The sequence below is a fragment of the Hyalella azteca genome, unplaced genomic scaffold, assembly GCF_000764305.2.
Source record: "Hyalella azteca isolate HAZT.00-mixed unplaced genomic scaffold, Hazt_2.0.2 contig5640, whole genome shotgun sequence".
In the NCBI taxonomy this organism is placed as follows: Eukaryota; Metazoa; Arthropoda; class Malacostraca; order Amphipoda; family Hyalellidae; genus Hyalella; species Hyalella azteca.
This window is the reverse complement of record NW_025935823.1, coordinates 381,635-404,104: the sequence shown is the minus strand read 5'-3', so window position 1 is coordinate 404,104 and position 22,470 is coordinate 381,635. Positions and strand designations below refer to the sequence as shown.

Sequence of the window (22,470 nt, the reverse complement as noted above, 5' to 3'; positions counted from 1 at the left end):
GACATAAATCATCTATTATCATCATTCTCGCATTATCATTATTGTCCGATAATTTTCAATATAATTATCTGCTAGAGTGAATGTCAAAAGATTGTTCGCAGAATGGTAGCACGAAGGTGGAAAAAGATGTGGATCTTCATTAAATGCGTTCAGCTAGTAAATCATCAAAGGAATAATTGTGTGCGCTTATTTCAGCATAATTATGGTTAAATGCGACAACGACTGCATTAGATTCTTCATTTTTTTAACTGAGTTTTTCTTCTATTTTCTTTTGCCGACGGAACATCTCACTTTATTACACTTCACTTAATCTTACTTAATTAAACTTAGATGCGTATCATGTCATTATAAATGAGATGTGAGATCAGAGCAGCGATGTGCTGCTCAAGATTGCAGTCGTAAACAGAGGTGGCGTGCAAGCCGCTCTTAATATTCTTCGTAGCTTAGATACGTCGTGAGGTGCTATGACATTATGCTTTCAAGATAACTAATTAAAAGTGACGTGAAATTACAGAAAATAATGATTTTGATGTGAATTAAATACATATGTATTTGATTAATTCTTTAAGGAAGAATATGTTTTCGAATGAGAAAATTCGAGCGACATTCTCGATGACTGAGAGTCAAGAAATTTTGAAACAAGCTCTCAGAATTATGGCTGGATACAATTTGCATTGTATTTCCACAAAATAAATGAATTTAAAGTAACCTTCAAATTAGAACTGAATGGAACGGAATAGTTATTGTAAATTGTACTATCACTGTAACTAAATTGTGCCTGTAACTAACGCCAGGCAAGGACTAATCCATGGAGAGACTACCACAAGTTCCCAATTTGGCGCTGATTAAGCCGACAAAAAGACGCCATATACACACGAGCAAAGGTCAGAGTTTGACCCAGTAAAGGCAGGTGCAAAGGTCACTGCCCACTCGCCGCTGCCAACGAGCGAGGCTCTGCAAGTAACCGACCAGCCATTGATCGACATGAACATCCGCTGCCATAGCATGTCAGGCGACCTAAGTCATCCGTCACACGATCATCCGTCACGTGATCATCCGTCACATGATCATCCGTCACATGATCATCCGTCACATGATCATCCGTCACACGATCATCCGTCACATGATCATCCGTCACACGATCATCCGTCACACGGTCATCCGTCACACGATCATCCGTCATACGATCATCCGTCATACGAGCATCCATCGCACGATCATCCGTCACACGATCATCCGTCATACGATCATCCGTCATACGAGCATCCATCGCACGATCATCCGTCACACGATCATCCGTCATACGAGCATCCGTCACACGATCATCCGTCACACGATCTTCCGTCACACGATCATCCGTCATACGATCATCCGTCACACGATCATCAGTCGCACGATCATCCGTCATACGATCATCCGTCATACGAGCATCCATCGCACGATCATCCGTCACACGATCATCCATCATACGAGCATCCGTCACACGATCATCCGTCACACGATCTTCCGTCACACGATCATCCGTCATACGATCATCCGTCACACGATCATCCGTCATACGATCATCCGGCACACGATCCTCCGTCACACGATCATCCGTNATTAAAAGTGTTAAATATAATGAATAATATTAAAAAAATTAATAGTATAAAATAATAAAAATAATAATATTATAAAATAGTATAAAATAAGTACGATCGATTATTAGCATAAAATAAGTTAATAATTTATATTGAAACGTAGTGCAAGTTAATACTGCAAGCGTAAACCAAGTACTCAAATGCTCCTTGATTGATAATTAAATTAATTAGGGAAATTAAACGTCTACTTATAGACTCCTATATAAACTTATTGATCATAACCTGCTCGGCGGCAAGATGCAAGGTGACTTCGATGGCCAGACGCTTTCATCGAAAAGAATTTTCTCAGACCCACGCATGATCGACGACACGCACAAGGATCCGTGTAAACAAACAACCTGGAATTGCGTTCATTGCTCGTGTTTCGTAAAGTTTATATTCCATCCCCGCATTAATTTTTATTCTTCGAAACTCCGATTTTAACTCTGTTGCTTGCGTCTGTCTACTTTGAGAACCATGTCATGGTTTGAATACGAGCTTTTTGTATTATAATTATTTATTTATTTATCTATTTATTTACACTTATTAGGTAATTTATTTGGTTAAAAAACCATATGAGTTTTGATAAACCATTTTGTACCGTAGTATGATCTCAGTTAATAATATCGTTTAGGGTAACCTGCCTGGTATTTTCCTATAGAGTAATGAAAGAAACTATTGTAATACTGCAATTTTCGCATCGTGATCCGAGTAAACATTTCCTGGCCAGACACTGACTTCATATAGGGAGACTGGGGAGCAAATGTTGATGTAGTTACCCAGCCACGTGTAAACAAGGCAGCGCGCCGGCGCGAGGGTTGCTCAGTGTGCGCAGTTCCCTCTTGTGTACGCAACGCTGCTCTCATATCTTACCGATGATTACTGATAAAATTTACGAGAAAAAATGCAAGAGAAATGGTGATAAAATTCAGGAAATAAGGGAAGATTATTTGAAATTTTTGTGAGTATAAATTTAATTATTAGGTTTCTTGGAGAAGCCAAAAATCCTACAGGATGCGAGGCAGCTTCTTGAAATTAAAGTATTTCATAGGAGCAACTGGGACATCAGTAAAGAATGAAAATACAGAAGATTTTACTTCAGTTATTCAATTAAATTTCTTTTCTTTATATTGACTTATAATTATATATTTTATATTATATAATATATAATTATATATATTGACTTATTCACCGATATAGATTTATTTTTGATTGTTTTTTGTATTAAACAAATGTTACGAAAAGTTAATAATGGATTACAAGAGAAGACTTCGGCAGATTTTAAAGCTCACGGCTTTTCTCTTTTCTCAATTGATGATATTTGTTATAGACGAACGAGGAAATTGCTTTAGTGTAACGTAATGGCTTCTTGATTGCGTGAGTGTCTTCATCTATCTCGGCAAAATAGGTTTCCTCCGAATGCAGACGCAGTCTATCGAACAGCTCTTAAAGTTGATCAGCTCAATCAGTAAATTTTGTTCAGAAGGTCAGGAGAAGACAAAATGATTAAAATTTAAAGTCTTAAAATCATGTTTTTATCAAAACATTTTACCAAATTTCAGAAGCGACAGTTATAATATCAGTTATATAGTTATAACTTATAACTTTATTCCTGGAAAACTCTACGGACTCTGCAACAAACATTTAAGTATCTGGGGTCAATGAACTTCAGCGAAGGTTTCATTTATGAAGGTTTCCACGACGCAATATGCACGGTTTAGTGATATTAATAAAAAATCTATCTGTGTAAGATCGATGAAAATAAAGCCTTTAAATCTACAAATTTATCATTAACTATGCCGAATCATTTATGTCGAATAAATTAAACTTTTTCTCCAATTAAATAAAATGGGGAAAAAAGTAAAAAAAAAATTTCGGAAAAAAATGAATAATCAAAACATTTAACTAATTTCATAGCAATATGTTCAAAATACAATAGATAGAAACAATAGTAATTTGTTTGAAGCAACATGTTTCACCTGCATTAGACCAACAAAAATGTGCAAAATTTTATTACTCCGCAATAAAATAATTTATGAGTGCACATGAGAAGGACTTATTAGTAGTAATTTAGTTATTATTTCTTAATATTCGGGTGCTGACTTGTAAACAGCAGCCATGGGCGTGAGGGGCTCAGAAACTTTGTATCATCCAAACAGCGTTGAGCCCGAGGGCTCAACGACCAATGCCCGCACTGGCACCTTTCCTGAGTAGACTTTAATTTCATACTAAATATGTTAAACTAGTCAAGATATTGAAGCAGTTATCTGAATTCGTCTTAAAAATAACACTGTCGAATAATCAGAACTGCGCTTAGAGTTTTTCAACTAAATGAATTGTAAAATGCAACTTTATAGAAAATAACACTGGAATTGCATATTCGCAATGAATTTCGTAATAATTATGAAAAAATTCTTTCACGTCACGAAATTGTCTGTTTATGCTCGTCATGATGTCGATAACATTGGTTATAGGAAAAAATAACCTCGTTCTTGAGAATTAAATTGGGAATAAGATATGGAAGTACTTAATTAAAAAATTCGTCAATGAAATCAATTCATTAACAACACATGGAATGTAATTTAGATCACATTGAAATTCTCAAATAAATTTTTATTTATCCCATATAATATTTTCGATTCACCAACTAGTAACATTTCGCAACTAGCAGAAATCAGTCGAGGTCATGCATTTAGCATCGGCTCCATAACGGATTCAACAAATCAATTTTGAAATGAACAATTTTATTGAGCAAATTGTACACAGAACACGCAGGAAAATACTTTGAAGAGTATTTATCGGTATCCATTTCCTAATACAACATTCATTTAGACTCATTTTCGTTTAATTTTTTTCATTTTTTAGAGACAAGTTTGTGTTTTTGATCATTTTACATTCATTTCAACTTTTCTGCTGAATACTTTTCATAAGCAGCGCCGTATTTGCTGATAAAACACAGTAATAACAAGCGCAGTTTACCATTATCTCTTATCCAAGAAAATCCCCGCCCCAAATGGACATGTTAATCTACCAGGAACTGCTGAAAAATGACACCCGGCAAACATTAGCATAGAAAAAAACACAAATCGTACTGAAGCATAAGTAATTCAACGAATTAACTGTCCAGATGAGGGCTTTCATCGAAGGGCTATTCAAACGGGTCAGGAATTTCAGATTCTGCAGCGCTTTTTAGCGCATTTTCTCATTTATGGAAAAAATGCACTATTGTGCTCGCCATGTCCGTCTGTCTGTCTGTCTGTCTGTCCGTCTGTCCGTGACCTCAAGTTTTCGTCGACGAGAAAATGCGCTCTCTGTCACTCACTGCAGTGAGTACTGAGTTATATTTTTTCCCTATCATCCACCACCAGAACGTGGATGTCTGGAAAGGAATTTCCCTAAAAGTTTGTTCGGGGTAATAAGCGGACATTAATTTTTCCGAAGTTATGAGTCAGCGCCCAATTACGTGACGTGTATAAAACGTGTGTAGAACAACGTGCAAATTTACTTTGCACTAATTTAAGAAAGATCAGTAATGTTGACTAAATTTTTAAAAATTACAGTGTCTGAAGTTCATGCAGCAAAATAAAAACAAGATTAACAAAATAACTCAAAAGTTTTACAACAATTATTTGAATTCTTACTGAAAATCTCGCTTGATTTTTTTCAATAATAAAAAAAAACTTTTATGTTTTGAACATGTCTCTTGGGCTCTGAGCAGCGTTCAGCGGCGTGTATACGGGCCAGTCATGGGAGCCAGTGGCAATCAGTCGCATGTCGCATAAGGGCCAGTAGTGGCTGCCACTGGCAGCTGCCCATAAACGTGGCCAGTAGTGTCAGCCAGTGGCAGCTGTGTGTACACCTGTCAGTGGCAGCCACGCTTTTATGGGGTCAGTGGTGGCAGCCAGGTGCAACCGTGTATATACGGGGCTTATAGTGGCAGCTGCGCGTATTGGGTGCCAGCAGTGGCAGCAAGATGCAGCTGCACGCACAGAGTGTCATCCAGTAGTGGCAGCCAGAGGCAGCTGCACGCACAGAGTGTCATCCAGTAGCGGCAGCCAGTGGCAGCCGGGCGGACGGAGAGCCATTATTGAGAGTCTGACGGTCATTATACTGATCTCCCCCAGTTTTCCACGCCAGTGCGCTTCCACAAGTGACAAGAAATGGCTGCTCACATCAAAGAACTATTGAAAACGATTGGCAAATAAAATTCCATTGACGTATCCCGAATGTCGTTAAGTGCAGCACAAAGACTGGTTAGATGGCAATCTCAGTATCTGAAAATATTTTCCACATAACAGCCACCAAAATTTCACGATTTACACCTGCAGTTCAACATTAAATCGTAAGTGAATTTTAACATAATTTCAAAACAGAGGATATCTAGTTGATTTTCAAGTAATTTGATCAAATTTCAAGTTAGGAAAACTCATCATATTACATGTACAACTGCAAGTTTGAGATCTTAGTTAAAAGGCATCATAAAAAATCACGTTTATAATATTTAATTGTAAATTACAATTTTTAATTCATCAAACAAAAAAACGAAATAATTAATGTAATAACTTACCTGAATAACTATATTATCAAATTTGGTGTCGGTTTATTCTGGCCAGTTACAGCGGTTACCACTACTGGACTCGTATACAAAGTAATCATCCGTATTATAATTTTTGTAAGAATCAAACAGAGAACGATGATTTGTCATCTACAATTTTTTAAAGCTATAACTTAACAGGCTAATGACAAGCCGACAATCAACAATGCTAATTCGGCTAATTTAATTTCCAACATGGCATCGAATGCTACATGGTCTGCCGCCCAAAGTTCGTACATGATGAGCGACAGTGTTGCGTGCAGTGAGTCATTCTCCCTAACCGCAGCAACAACAATTATGAGTGCGGGGCGACACCCTAGCAATGATGAATGAGATGCCAGCACATGCATGCGTGGCGTGGATGTCGGGTTGTTGCCATCATTTGTATGAAGCAATAATAAATTAATTTATATTATTAATAACAAATCTAGATGTATCTAGACGCAAACCAAACATTAAAGTAAGTTCATTAACAAGTTCAGGACCATTCTTATGGTCCCTACACCATAATAATATGTATGTTGCAAGGACGTATTTATCTTTGAGCTACACCCACAACTGGAATTGAGTTTGATTGTAATTAAATTTTCGTATACGTGGCAACTCTAAGGAAGTTAAGACGTAAGCTAGACTTGGAACGTCATAATTTGCAGCACTTAATGACATTCATTGTGAAAATGATGTCCTCCAATCGCAGACTGATACCCGGAGCCGATAACATTATTGTAAACTCGGTTATAAAATAGTTTTATAAAGGTTGGCAAAGTGCGCCATATATACAAAAGTCACAAGCACATTAATCTACTCAGGCAATGCTAGAAACAAATAAAAAATTGTTTTTCGTCGTAAATAGGATACACACTTTTAGTTTTTAATCGTGCTCAGAGTGACGTAATGCACTTGGGCTCGTTGACGAAGTACTTTTATGTCAGAGCACAACATGCAATGCATACACGAGTCAATTGTGCCCTAGACTTTGTGTCGTGAAGAGGCAGTGGCTCAATTATTTACAAATTGCCGTCTGTCTCAAGTGCAGCGCGTTGGTACAACCAACCAACAGAGATGCACAGACGGGTCTTCAGTCAGAGAACCAACACTTTGTTAACTCATTAAACGATGTGAACTCATCAAAGTATGTCAACTCATCAAACTATGACAACTCATCAAACTATGTCAACTCATTAAACTCTCTGACAACGAAACAAACTCTCTATCAATTATCCCAAATCTCTGTCAAGTCGCCAAACTCACTGTTAAATCAGTGTAGTCGCCAAACTCTCTGTCAAGACAGTGGAGTCACCAAACTCTCTGTCAAGTCAGAGGAGTCACCAAACTCTCTGTCAAGTCAGAGGAGTCACCAAACTCTCTGTCAAGTCAGTGGAGTCACCAAGCTCTCTGTCAAGTGAGAGGAGTCACCAATCTCTCTGTCAAGTCAGTGGAGTCACCAAACTCTCTGTCAAGTCAGTGGAGTCACCAAACTCAGCCAAGTCAAAGGAGTCACCAAACTCTCTGTCAAGTCAGAGGAGAGTGGTAGTTATTTTTATTTGCTTCGGTTGAATGATCCACTAAACTTTACCACGCTGGACTATGCGGACAACCAAGCAACAGTAGTCCTATAATACGAGTACAAGCACTAAAGCTTGAATGAATCATACATGGCTTCGTCTACACTCACGTTACATGCGGGAGGAACCTGAGCTTGTCTATAGCATGAATAAGGACAAGATGCACGCTCATGCCTGAAGTCATGAGTATAAAGATGAACCCTATACTTGCACATCTTACAAATCGACAGTATTACAAGTGGTTAGTTTTTATAATAAAAGGTGTGATGAATATCTAATTAAAAAATTTATTCAAATTGCCAATAATATTAGAAACCAAATATATAGGAGGTTAAAAGTTGCTATAACGAAAAAAGCGCTTGGCGTAGTGTTCCAGTTTTAATAGCCTGGGCGGAGTTTTGAATAAAATATTCCTCAGTTCAATAATAATATTTAAAGATTTCATAATCCATTGATTGGCAAATCGTATAGTTTTTTTTAATTGTTGCATGATTAAACGCAAAGTAAAACACCAGAGGGCATTGTGCAGAAAATGTTTTTCAGAATGTTTGTTTTATGAGTTAGCCACATCATTTACATTCATACTCCAGGATAATTAAGGCAACACTTATGACATGAACAAGTTTGTCGGTGCGTAAACGTTTTAACTGCAGGCGTCCCATGGCCGAGACAGCAAAACCAAAGAGTTTGTACTGATGCAAATAAGAAAAACGTACAAAATAGGGATGACTTGCAAATATAAGATCCGCACTGCTGCCAAACAAGGAAGCCACGCAAGATGTTCATGAATATGACGAAGAATGTTGACATAAATAACGTAATTAGAATTGAAGCAATTTAGGCCAGACGCAAGCGGAAGTTGAACTTGAATGGCAAGAAGGAAGTTGCTACGGGTGTAAATTGTGTGGCAGAGGCTGAACTTGTTTGGTTGTATAGGTTAAGGTTAAAACTGAGACGAATTAAGAAGCTGAACTCGTCAGGTTGTGTATGTTAAGGTCAAAATTGAGACGAAGAGGCTAAACCCGTTAGGTTATGTAGGTTAAGGTCAAAATTGTGCCTGTGGGGCTGAACTTGCCAGGTTGTGAAGGTTGAGGTCAAAATTTTGCCGCTAAGGCTGAACTAGTTGGGTTGTGTAGGCTGAGGTCAAAATTGTGACGTGCAGGCTGAGATTGTCAAACAGTGAAGGTCAGGTGAAAAAACATGTTAGATTATGAATGTAAAAGTCTAAATTGTGTCGCTGAACATGATCTCGGTTCTGGAGGCTAAGGCGGACAAAATCGTGAATGGAGACCAATTGGGAGTTCTAATATTGCAGTTATTAGCAGTTCTATTCATAGGAGCCGGTTGTGGTAGTCACAGGAGCCGGTTGTGGTATTCACAGGAGCCGGTTGTGGTGTTCACAGGAGCCGGTTGTGGCATTCACAGGAGCCGGTTGTGGTATTCCCAGGAGCCGGTTGTGGTATTCACAGGAGCCGGTTGAAGTATTCACAGGAGCCGGTTGTGGTATTCTCCACAACGAAGTACATGCAGCAGCCATATCTATACAAGGCACACAGCACCACAACGAAGTACATGCAGTAGCCATATCTATACAAGGCACACAGCCAATACAGTATCACTCAGTACATGATCAAGTATGAATGTATGTCTTGTAATACAAGCACAGAGTGGGTAGCATGGCTACTTCTGTCAAATTTCAGCAGTAACATAGACTGACCACGACCAGGGTTGAGTTGGCCAGCCAAAAGACGGCCCTAAGACTGCACTCAGAAATCGTTTGGGTCATACTGTCCGAATCGTGACCCACTTTTTTTCCGTATCACTGATACACCCTTTACACCTGAATCAGAAGAACCTATAAGAATTGTGCATCGTTATTTGGACAAAGTCCTGCTCATTTCACTCAGTGTGAACAAAGGTAGTATGTGTCAGTGCAGGATAGCCCACGCAATGACTTTAACGAACGAGTGCGTTCGAGGTCAGTTTTTTCCTGTGAAAAAAAAACAGCCTGAGATTGTGTAGCTTGCTGTTTATTCAATTATTTTCCAAATTATTTGCTGCACAATAATTTTTACGAAGAATGTAGACGAATAGCGTCAACTGGTGCATTTCAGACGGTCTGCAGGCAGGCATTTAAGTAATGATTTTGAGATCAATAATATATATTATCAATTGATAAAATATGATCATTTATAAAATATGATCAGTAATAAAACATGATCAATGATAATATATAATCAATGATAAAATATGATTAGTGATAAAATATGATCAATGATAAGGTCTTTAACGCTAAAGACTCAGTGGCTATACAAAGTTGTTCAATCTTTGAACCTGCGATAACACTTGTATGTAGGAGGAAGATCTCGCAGGATATTCACAAATCCCAAATGAGGAATGTAATATTACTGACGTACGACGATCGTTTGATAAACATAAAATATGTTATGCATGGAATTTGAAATTGCAACCAAGTATTAAAAAAGTCTGAGAAAAGGAAAGAAAAATGCAACAGGACGAGAGTTCAGTTCTTTCACTTCGTTGACACGCAAGTTGAAGAGCAGACACTTATTTTCAACGCACTTTGTTCTATGAAGTGCGCCTGGTCACGCATTGTTGTGCATGCAAGTGACTGAAGGATGATGCAAATGATTGTTGTGTAATTTAAATGATTGTTGCATTATGTAAATAATCTTTGTGTATTGTAAATGATTGTTACATAGTAAAAATGATAGCTGTATAATGTAAATGGTTGTTGTATAATGAAAATCATTGTTGTGTATTGTAAATGATTGTTGTAGGTGTAAATTATTGTTGCATAGTTGAAATGATTGTTGTAGAATGTGAATGATTGTTGAACAATGGAAATGATTGTTGTGTAGTGTAAATGATTGTTGCACATCAAAAATAATTTTTGTGCAATGTAAATGATTGTTGCACAGCGCAGATGATTGTCGTATAATGTAAATAATGTATTATAAAAAGTAGAACTGATTGTTGTATGATGCAAATGGTTATCATGATATGTAAATTATTGTTATATAAAGTGTGCACATGCTAGATAGTAATACGTTTGACCATGAATCACGAGCTATTAAATGACAAAAGCTGCCATGTAGTGCAATTTCTACGAGAATTGAAAGTTCGATGTGGAGGAAAGTGCTCTGCATGACATGACGTTTTCGTACATGAAAGTGCTCTGCATGTAATGCCGTTGTCGTACATGAAAGTGCTCTGCATGTAATGCCGTTGTCGTACATGAAAGTGCTCTGCATATAGTGCCGTTGTCGTACATGAAAGTGCTCTGCATATAGTGCCGTTGTCGTACATGAAAAGGCTCTGCATGTAATGCCGTTGTCGTACATGAAAGTGCTCTGCATATAGTGCCGTTGTCGTACATGAAAGTGCTCTGCATATAGTGCCGTTGTCGTACATGAAAGTGCTCTGCATGTAGTGCCGTTGTCGTACATGAAAGTGCTCTGCATGTAATGCCGTTGTCGTACATAACGTACGGGCAGCCGGAGACGCGTGCTCAGATCAATGCTTTACAGCTTAGCGAATTGCAAGGTGTTTGACTGGTTTAGCTCATGAAAGTTGAGTCTCTTCACAATTACTGATACAGTACCACATAATTGGGTATGAATTACCAACTAATACTGAGAAATTAACTTAAAATTACATAAGTATCTCGCTAGATCGCGTTTCAACTACTGCGGCTTTACTTCATCGCGGGTTCCCACGAAATGTTAAATAGAAGAATAAGTCGCCGATCTTCACTAGTTCACGGGTCCCTGAGGACGTCGATCGGTGGTAAGAGCGTGGGGGGGAAGGTTTGTAAACACTTATAACAATAAAACTTCCAACAATTACAAGTTAGGAATGAAATAAGCACCATCTGTCGTATAATTCCCCATTGCGGATTTCACCTATCGATTGCACCCGAGGACTGGAACGTAACACCTTTGATAGTTGAGGGATAACAGTCTCACAAAATAATATTAAATTACTTTCAAATAACATCACAATACCTTGCAATCGTCTTTATATTTTTGCTTTATTTATAACATCAGCGACACGTAGTCTCGTTTTCACAGTCCATCTTTCTATTCTTATTTTCAACATTCTTTTTACTCAATCTTCATCAATCATTTTCGTCATTCATTAGAAATTCATACAATAAAAAGGCAATTGCGGACTCATTCCAAATAACACATAATCAATAGAAGGAATAATCTTCAGGAGTTGATTTATAAATTTCACATTTTCGCGTTGTGAACCCAGAAGTCTGCATCGACGGTAAATAGTAACGAAATTCGCGGCTAGGATACGAAACTATAGAACGTGAAATTCAATGAGTCTTCGGCAGAAAATGTAATAAAAGTGATTGCTATGTTGACACGACAAAATCTGCACATGTGTGACTGCGACGCAAGAAACAATACCCGAAAAGAGAGAGAGAGAAAGATTGGAGAGAAAAAAGCTATATAGAGAGATAACAGACAAAGAGAGAACGCGGTGTGCATATGAGGGCTCAAACAGTTGAGAAGGAAATGAGTCAACAGTTTATAAGAGGAGACGGTCGGAGGGAAGACATGCAAGCACAGACATGCAAGGAAAAAACTAAAGAAAAAATGCACAGGAAATTGTGAGTAATGCAGCGGACCATATGAGAACTTCACGTGAAATGTAAATTCAATAATTTCAATTATATCATCCGTAAATACTGGGGAAAGCCACAATCATTGTGATCATTGGAGGCTGAAAGTAGCAAGATGTTTACAAGACTGTCGGTCAAATTTGAACCAGCATGAGTGAAACTTTTTCCTGTAGTCGATAGAAAAGGTAACATAATTTGATTGTTAATGAAAATTACTTGATTCCTGAAGTAAGTGAAAGGAATTAGTTGGGGTGAATGGGACCAGTGAGCTGAGTGAGGTGAATGGAGTGAATGGGCTGAGTGGGATNAAGAAGAGAGGGAAGAAGAGAGGGAAGAAGAGAGGATGTCAGCCCTCACTTCCGCCTGCAGCGTTGTTGCGTCTGAGGGCAGCTGTGCGTGTGACTCAGCAAGTGTATGGATATACACAAGTGTGGTGTATACATACACATGCGGATATACACAAGTGTGGCTCATACATACACATGCGGATATACACAAGTGTGGTGCATACATACACATGCGGATATACACAAGTGTGGTGCATACATACACACGCGGATATCATACGGAGTCTACACATCGCAGTCTCTTCATTCATAATCAACTCAATGTGTGAGCACACGCTTTGTGTATACTTTATTCCATTCGCACACAGAGTGAATATTTTTTTTATCTCATAAGTACACACAGTGTATATCTTTCACACCATTTGTATGAATTTTCAATATTCAGGCCACGAAACAATGTCTTCAAAATATTTTATTCTTATGTATATTTCACCAATGTGAAAATTGCTGACGGTAATAAGTGATTCATCTTTCGTAGTTATGAGAATTCCCTAACAATATAATTTAATTCTACTAAATTATTATACTAGAATTTGGGAGCATCTGGCTGCTTATTGTTTTTCAGCTCACATCCTTATTATAAAAATAACGTTTCATTTTAATTAAACATTTATTCACCTTCACAGCTATTTTTACCCTAACTCAAAATAGCCTGGCGTTCATAAGCCCAGACGACATCGTCGTCCTTCCATTAGACGCGATGTACGATCGCCGTAATAACCCAAGTGGATAATATCCTGAAAATTATTAAATAAAGTGAATAATTTTCGGCGGCGGACCAACGGCCACGTGTTGGCCACCGATACGCCGGACAATAGTCGACATCTAGGCGCTGGCGCCAGCCATGTCTACTACTACAGAATTTCTTTGTGCTTTTTTGTACCTTTGACTCGAATTTTATAAAAGTTTTCATATTCTTTGGTGAGTTAGTGACAATTTTGTGAGCAAGATTCAGGATAAAATGAGGCGAAAAATCAAATAAAGTCGTGTTTTATTTCTTAAATATATGTTTAATTCACGTAGTTGGAACTTTGTAAAATTTGGCTGCTGACGTTGAATTTCTGTAGCTATTTTTATCAGTAACTAAGAGAAACTTTCAACGAAGAAAATAAAAAAAGTTTTTCGCATGGTAAGATGGTTAGAAATATATTTCCATTGTACGTTTTTTTACCCACATTAGTAATACGTACTTTAATCGCAATCCGGATGCTGATAAGCTCACAATTGAATGCTACTTGCTTCAAAATTTGTAACGGAAAAAGTACTAGGAGCGACCGACATGAAGTTGATAATAAATAAGTTGATAATAAATAAATAATTTGATATGAAGGTAATAATAAATTTTGTTACGGAAAAATGAAAAAAAGTAATAGGAGTGACCGCCATGAAGTTGATAATAATTCTATAATATTGTAATCGTAATGATATGTAGTAATACCGTTTACAGTATCGTTTTTTATTTACGTAAAGCTAATTAAGAAGCGGCATCAGACGCCTGTTTCCTGTTCCATGGACAAGCTGGCAGTACCTACTCCTACAGTCCGAAAAATAGATGAGCCATAAGTCCGAATGGTGACATACTTTCTCTGCGTAGCGCTGTTACGCCCTTTTGCTGGGTAAAAGAGGGTCAGGATGACCCACAGAGAGGCAAAAAATGCATCACAATTTAAACATAATCACACTTATTTTATGAGTGTACAGCCTATGCACTAGTTTGACCAGCCCACGGTGGCCCACTCAACCGATATTGATGTCAGCCTGAGGTACACTGAAAGAAATAAATTACATGTTGTCCATATATCAATGCCCTTTTTACAACACTTCTCTTTAACTTCACTTCTTGTCTGTCTGTCTGTCTGTCTGTCTGCTACAAATCTTGTAATCAAAATTTAATACACTTCTACTTATCCTATCGATCTGAAATTTTGCCAACTTGTGTAAAGTTGGAGACAATGTTATATATATTTAAAAAATTGAAAAGGTAATTTTTTTAATTTTCGAAAATTAGATGAGAAATTCATTGTACATCTGTAAGATTGGAGATATTGGATTCTTTGGAAGTGTTGTCTTTAAAAAGTAATTTTTAAACGTATATTATTACCATTGGCATTTGCCTCGCCTCGTTTTATCCTGACCCAGTTTTGCCAGGAAGAAGGACATATCAGTGCTACGAGCAGAGTGAATCACTATTTGGGCACTATGACCCATTTGTTTCTCTGGTGAAAGAAAACCATAGGCTAAATGCAGCGCCGAAAACGAGTTTGTCGTGGCGCCAGACGCGTTTTTTGGTACAAGGCCGGTAATTAGAACAGAAATTTCTCCTGTAAATATTGCTGCTGTTTTTTTAAAAATACCATAGACGGTCATACAATATACCTGTACCAGCTTCGTAAATTATATATGATATTCATATATATTTATACCATATTTAATCCTCATAGGTGAGGTATACTAATACTGTATAAGTACAACATCTGGAATAATCATCGTATTTGCCAAAAGTATCGCAAATTATACAAATATATGGTATAAGTAATGGTAGTAACTTAAACATCGTAAAAGATTTGACTCGTGTAAGTTCTAAGAGAATACAGCTGTAGAACCATTTGAACCATTAAGAACCATTGTAGCAGTTCAGAATGCACTTGCAGAATCATTGAGAACAAATGAGAACCACGCAGAATCATTGAGGACCATTCAGAATCATTGAGAATTAATGAGAATCATTGAGAACCAATGAGAACCATTTAGAACTACTTAGAATCATTGAGAACCATTCTGAATCATTGAGGACCATTCAGAATCATTGAGAACCAATGAGAGCCATTCAGAATCATTGAGGACCATCGATAACGAGTGAAAAACAATGAGAACCATTCAGAACCATTGAGAATCATTCTAAAAATGCAGCTGCAGGTGAGCGTTTCCTTTTGGCTGAGTTCTGGCCGCAGCATCCGGGGTTCGCACCAGCAACAGCAGGCAACATTCCTGACTCTATGGCCACACCTGGTAGATATTTCGCCTTCAAAACATATCTTAGGGTGGTGATAATAAAATTATTTGTAACTGTAATAATAATAATGTATTTTTGACGTAATGTTTTAGTGTTCAAAAAAGGAATAAAACTCGCATCACCGTTAGAATCTGTGATATATCTGCAGTACAACTGCCGGTATAGTGAACAGCCATGGTATGTTGGAGCCATCCGGCCACTTTTACTGGCAGCTGCGGCTTTGAAAAAACAGTCAATGTAATTTGCAACCGAGGTTTAACCTTCCAGCTGTAGCTCCAGATACCAACATGTATTCCAAAACTGCGGTCAATCAGTTACCAAATTTTAAAGGCCCAGTGTTGCCATATATCTGTCAATAACTCTAGAAGACACGATGTTGTCATATGTTGTAGCTATCTCTAAATGTCACGGTAATGCCGTATCAATACCCTTAAAAGCCACTTTGTTGCCGTATATATAGATTTAAAAGCAACTTTGTTTCTGGATCAATGGCAGTACAAGCCATTTTGTTGCCGAATCTTTGCCACTAGAAGCCATCTACATCTGTGAATATCTCTAGACGCCACGATGTTGCCATATATCTGTCCATGCCGCTAGGAGCCACGATGTTGCCACATAAACACGCTGTCATTCCTGACGCCGACCACATCATTTCATGTTGGTCTGTCAACACCGACATTGTCCCTCATGGCACGACGCCGTCATGAGGGTTGTTTACACTGCAGAGGTCATCACATGGCTGCCCCTATGTTGACCAAAGGTCTGCGCCACTCAAGCCAAAGAATGACTCAAATTGTCCTAAAATTAACACACTTTCTTACTCATCGTACGAGCAGAGAGAAGACGTAGGTAGCAATATGGTACGCGCTTATACCGGGCTAAACTAGTTCAGGAAGATCCATGGAAGGGTAAAAAGTACATCATTATTTGGACAAGTCTCATTCATTTTTCTGGGTGAGTGCGACACTCAAGCTTTCTCTCAAGTGCTTCACATTTGTTATTTATTGACGCCTGTTGACGCGCTGGTGCTCAGGGCTAATGGTGTACGGCGGCGCACCGTGGATAGTGGTCCATAGTTGTGTATCGTGAGGTCCATAGTTGTTATTACATCCTTAGTAGTTAGTTAATAGTTGCGTATAGTGTGGTCCACAGTTACGTATCGTGCGGTCCATAGTTGCGCATCGTAAGGTCCATATAGTTGTATAGTTGCGTACTGTGTGCGTAGCATGCAACCATACTTAACAATGCTGCTCATCATTATCTTTATGATCATAACAACATGATAGTTGATCTAGCATGACTCGAAACCAAAACGCTCATACCAAAGTCACCTCGCGACTGCTATGCTGTCATCAGGGACAAGATTAATTAAGCGGCATACAATTCAATCTATGAATTTCACTCGTCTTCCTTCTGGCAATCCATTTTAGGCAAAACAATGCAATCCATGACTGGAATTCACCGCCACTCAGACAATCCTAACCGAGTACATGCGCAATCCATTAAAGGCAATCGCCGCCCGACCTTCCAGCCCCGGCACAGCGGACGCCACATTCGTCGCCTCGCCATAAGTGGCATGGCTTCGTCATGCCACGGCACACAGACGCCAATTAAAGCCATATCATCGTCGGCCAGACAGGCCTCCTGAAAACCGCCTGTGACTCGTGACTGAGTCAGCGTCAGTGGCTGATCTGAACCCAAGAGGGCTTAGAAGAACCCCTGTTGACATCAATGAGCCATATATGGTACTGAATTAATCAATAACTAATGAAAAAATTGGGAAAATATACCTGAATCAATGAACATTTATGCGGACAGTTTGATGCAATATTAAAATAAAAAACAAGAAGCTGATATGGATTATTGATACCGCAACTGGAACTAACCCAAGGGGAAGCTAAACTGAGACATGCGCTATAATGGCTTCCCCGGCCGCTGGACGCAGTAAATCAGCCCAACAACACAGCATCAGTCCACTGCATCAGTCCACTACATCAGTCCAGTGCATCAGTCCACTACATCAATCCACTGCATCAGTCCAATTCATTAGTCCACTGCATTATTTGGATATAAAAGTTGCCTCATAAAACATGAAGTAGAAGTAGACAAGACAGCTCTACTGCAGCAGTAGGTTAGTAGGAGTCTTCTGGTGCTAGTCTATAGTACCTAATTAAGGGGTAGACGAGTCTATTGCGTCATGTAGAGAAGCAGTGTTGAGTAGATGGTATTGCGAGTAGATGTAGATATCTTCATCATTGCCTCGTTCTATACGCTCTATCAGCCAAGAGCTCCTCAAGAGCGTGGAGGCTTTCAAGCCGCCACTGAGGCTTTGGCAGTTCTCAAACCACCAATGAGGCAGCTCTCAAGTTGGTCCTGAGGCAGCTCTCAAGTTGCCACTACGACAGCTCTTAAGCTGCCACTGAGGCAACTCTCAAGTTGGTACTACGGCAGCTCTCAAGCTGCCACTGAGGCAGCTCTCAATCAGCCACTGAGGCAGCTCTCAAATCACCACTGAGGCAGCTCTCAAGCTGCCACTGAGGCAACTCTCAAGTCGCCACTGAGGCAGCTCTCAAATCACCACTGAGGCAGCTCTCAAATCACCACTGAGGCAGCTCTCAAGCTGCCACTGAGGCAGCTGCCAGCCTGCAGCTCAATGGTCTCATTGCAGCCGCGGCCGTACAGCTGTAGCCTGACAATACCTTCATACATCTGCGTCGGTATGAGCCTCTGTATCTCTGCGCCATAGATAGTTTCAGCTATAATCTTTTATATCTGCTATTAACTGTCAGCTGCTCAATTCTGTTCATGAATGAATATAGTACTGCGCTGCGCATTTTCATGAATGAAAAATGCATTTGAAACTGCATCTTAATATGCATTCGATACTGCACCGCGGTAAGCACATGCAATACTGCACGTCGTTTATGCGTTAAAATTCAATCGGAATTTTTTCTGGTGCATGTTAAAATATAGACAGAAAATAGGTTTCGATTGTCAAGTATTTTGTGATGTAAGCGTTTTCATATTCGTAGGCTGAACTTTCGGTCAAGCCCATTCACGAATTTCGCGGCATTCTGTGTTCCTTTGCACCGGAAAAGCTCGGCGTGGACGAGTGGTAGAGATCACAAGATTGGTGCAGCGAGTTGGAGGTTCGAAACCTGGTACAACCGGCTGTGAAAATTTTGGTCCATACCGGCAAAATGGCTAAGTTGTTAAAGATTAGAGGCCATCATTGACTAATGACTATAATATATATAACCATATTATTACAGGGATGTCTATCGGGATAGAATATTTCACATGTTCAGCTTCTAATCAAACTGTGATTAATATCAGAGTTTATAACCGCCCGCATAATTCGAATTACTTCATTATTTTATCGCAAATTAAAATTACTAAATATGAACGAAAGAAGCAATTTCTCTCGTGGAATTCATCAGTTTTTGAGTTAGGAAAAAATACTCAGCTCGTGCCTAGGAGGGAGAGACTGATGATAGTTTGTATAAAACCGCCGCCAGTTGATAAATGTTGACAATTTGTAAAATTTATGCGCAACGGGTGTATCGAATCTTCCAGCCACTCTAATCATGTTGTACCTTTTATTGTGCTCATGTATACATAAAATTATATTGTAAACAATAGTGTTTTTCTTATCGGGAATATAATTGCACAAACACGAATTTTATTTAAATCGCAACTTAAAAATCTACGTCTGTCGCAATGGTCATGATGAGAAATCGACTTCAAAAATGAATCGCGAACATCCCTTGAAGTTGTAGTATCGATTAAAATGCAGTAGCTGACCTCAGTTTCATTAATCAAGAGAGATCTTCACTTACGATCGACATAGATCATCACTCACGATCGATGAACGGAAGACCTGAAATTCTATCCGATCTAGAACATCTTCTCCATATGTGGCCATGAGCGTCCATAAATTATCAGCCCGTCACAGACACATATGGAGTCCACGGAGCTGCTCAGGGCGCAGAATTGAGGTGAGCGCACTAGGCTCTCTTCTAACATATGAATTTAAATATAAGAATTTAAGCATTTAAATATTTCAGAGTTGCGTGGGAATAAATCCAGCGAGGTCTGAAAATCAGAATTTAAACATCTTAACATTTGTGTATATATAAGGGGAGAAATCGTGTGACGTTCAACGTTGACTCCAATTGTCATGTAATTTGTCAATCTAAGGGAAGAAATCTTTGTGATGTTGAAACGTCTAAAGTGTCCTGAATATGATGCATTTAAGTAGATACAACTACAGCAATGTTCTCTCGCTGAGAAGAATATCGAAATAACATTCTACCACCTTATATATTACACATTGGTTCTCTGGCCTAAAAATTTTAACAGAGAGCTAGAATAGAACTGATGAAAATCACACTAAGATGCACCACATTAGCGTTCGCTATATTGTCTTGATATATTACATAGGTACTACGTGGCATGAAAATACTGGAGCAAATCTTCAACTTCGTATATTTCACCAGTAACATGGAAATGTACTAGCGGATATACTCCTCCGTGGAGTAAATTATATATAAATCTATTAAAGGCTTCGTTGTTTTGAGCTCCCACGGAGTCGATGGTGGAGGCCTGAAACTGAACACATGGTAGTAAAATGAAAGCTTTAGTGCCGGTAAAGTCAGCGAGTGACTGATAAGTCCTGATACGCCTTGCGTACAAAGTGTACGCGGCGTAGGTTGTGATACGTCGTGCGTACAAAGTGTACGCGGCGTGGGTTGGGATACGTCGTGTGTGCGATGTGTAAGTTGTATGGGCGGGCAAGGATGAAGTGCGCTCATAAACTAACCATATTTTTTACGAGTGAGGCGAGAAGTCAGACCCAAACACTGGTCGAAAAAAACACGATTTCTAACAACAAAACATGAACAAATTTTTCAGAGATGTGACGCGAGATTACGTCGTCACAAACACTGACATAAACAAAGCGTCAACTATATCACCGATCGAGCAATTTCTAAACAAACAATGACCGAAACACAAACACTTTCGCGATTCAAATGCGCTTCGTGAACATGCCGGGAAATAAACGTAGTTAAGAACTTTGAATTAATATCATCTTCATAAAATGATTCAAAAAAGTTCACAATCACGAGAAAATCTTTCACTAACAAAAAAAGAAAAATGCGAAGCATTCTTATCAGAACGGTGCAGCAGGCGAACGAAGAAAGAAACAGGCGAACTCAATGCTGTCTGTTTGTCTGTTGGATCAACTTTCGATGAGTTAGAACGACTGCAAATACAAGGCGAAGAAATTCGCTTTTAAAACTGAATTGGATTGGGTAGAATGTATTGACTATATGATGAAGTAATGTGCTGATCTGAAATGCACAATGAAATTATTTTGAAATGCTTCATTTTAATGAATGCCGAATGTGATGCAAATATTGTGTCTCCATTGGAGTTGAGGGTAACAAATGGTGTCTCCACTGGAGTTTAGGGGATAAAATGGTGTCTCCACTGGAGTTGAGGGGAACAAATGGTGTCTCCACTGGAGTTGAGGGGATCAAATGGTGTCTCCACTGGAGTTGAGGGGAACAAATGGTGTCTCCACTGGAGTTGAGGGGATAAAATGGTGTCTCCACTGGAGTTGAGGGGAACAAATGGTGTCTCCACTGGAGTTAAGGGGAACAAATGGTATCGTCGATAAATAGTCGATAACCGCCATAATTACGTTGGGTCGAACAGCAGCCGTTGGCTGTTCAGGCAGTAAGTAGACTCTGCCAACCGGGGATAGTGGAGCGGAGAGAAAATGTTGCGGCAAGTTATGATCCCGGAAATTACTTTAATTATACTTTTTTTTGTACTAAAAAATTACTTTTTTAATATCTGAATAATGTGGTCACATTTGGAGGCCACATGGCGACGACACAATTATTAATTTGCCGATCTTTTACACGCCCGAGTATTGGGAAAGCAAAAACATGACGCGGTTCGAATAACAATCTTTAAGGAACATGCCTGGAGTATTATATTCTTCAATTATATCTTATAATATGGTATTATAGATTTTAACATTTTCATATGAATATATTTTAAACTTATTTATCCGAATAAAAAATACTCACGGCTTCGTCGCCGACGAAAGCTCTGGCAGGCGACAGGGCGGCACCACGAACCGTCTGTGGCGACAGCCAGCTGAGCAAAAGCAAGCAGATGGTCACCACCCGCCCCCACCAACTCCCACCACCTGGCAGATGGAAACCCGGGGTGGCGGTTTCTCGACCACCAAAATGGGATATAACCTCCCCCTCTTCCGATGAGTCATCGTCGCCACCAGATGTACGGGCCAAGCAATTGTCTACATCGACTGGCCCGTGCTCTACGGGTCCTAACGGATCAACGGGCACCACGGGCCCCATGGGCACCACGGGCACCACGGGCTTTGACCCGTTTTGTTTTGGTGCCCCATGAGCTCTGGCGGTGCTGCCCATATTTGGGAGGCTGCGGTCACGGCACGACGGCCGCGGCACAGCACAGACTATCATGAATATTTAGCATGAGCCGGCGTCTTCATCCCTTATCTCGGGCATCATTAATCTATATGTTCAATATATGAATATTCATTTATAATAGATGATATAGCAGCAACATTCTTTTATAATTTCATCGATTTTTTATAAAGGTTTCACTGTATCTGTA

At 39.2% G+C, this 22,470-nt stretch overlaps 1 protein-coding gene across 1 annotated transcript in view; it reads right to left on the bottom strand.

The window, feature by feature from the left end:
* Nucleotides 1-22,470, bottom strand: part of LOC108678840 (matrix metalloproteinase-2) — a 51,535-nt gene extending 29,065 nt beyond the window's left edge. Inside the window, exon 1 of the mRNA XM_018167333.2 lies at nt 21,897-22,470. Within this exon, the coding sequence (XP_018022822.1) occupies nt 21,897-22,316 (420 nt within the window). The 5' untranslated portion in view covers nt 22,317-22,470. The remainder of the gene's footprint in view (nt 1-21,896) is intronic.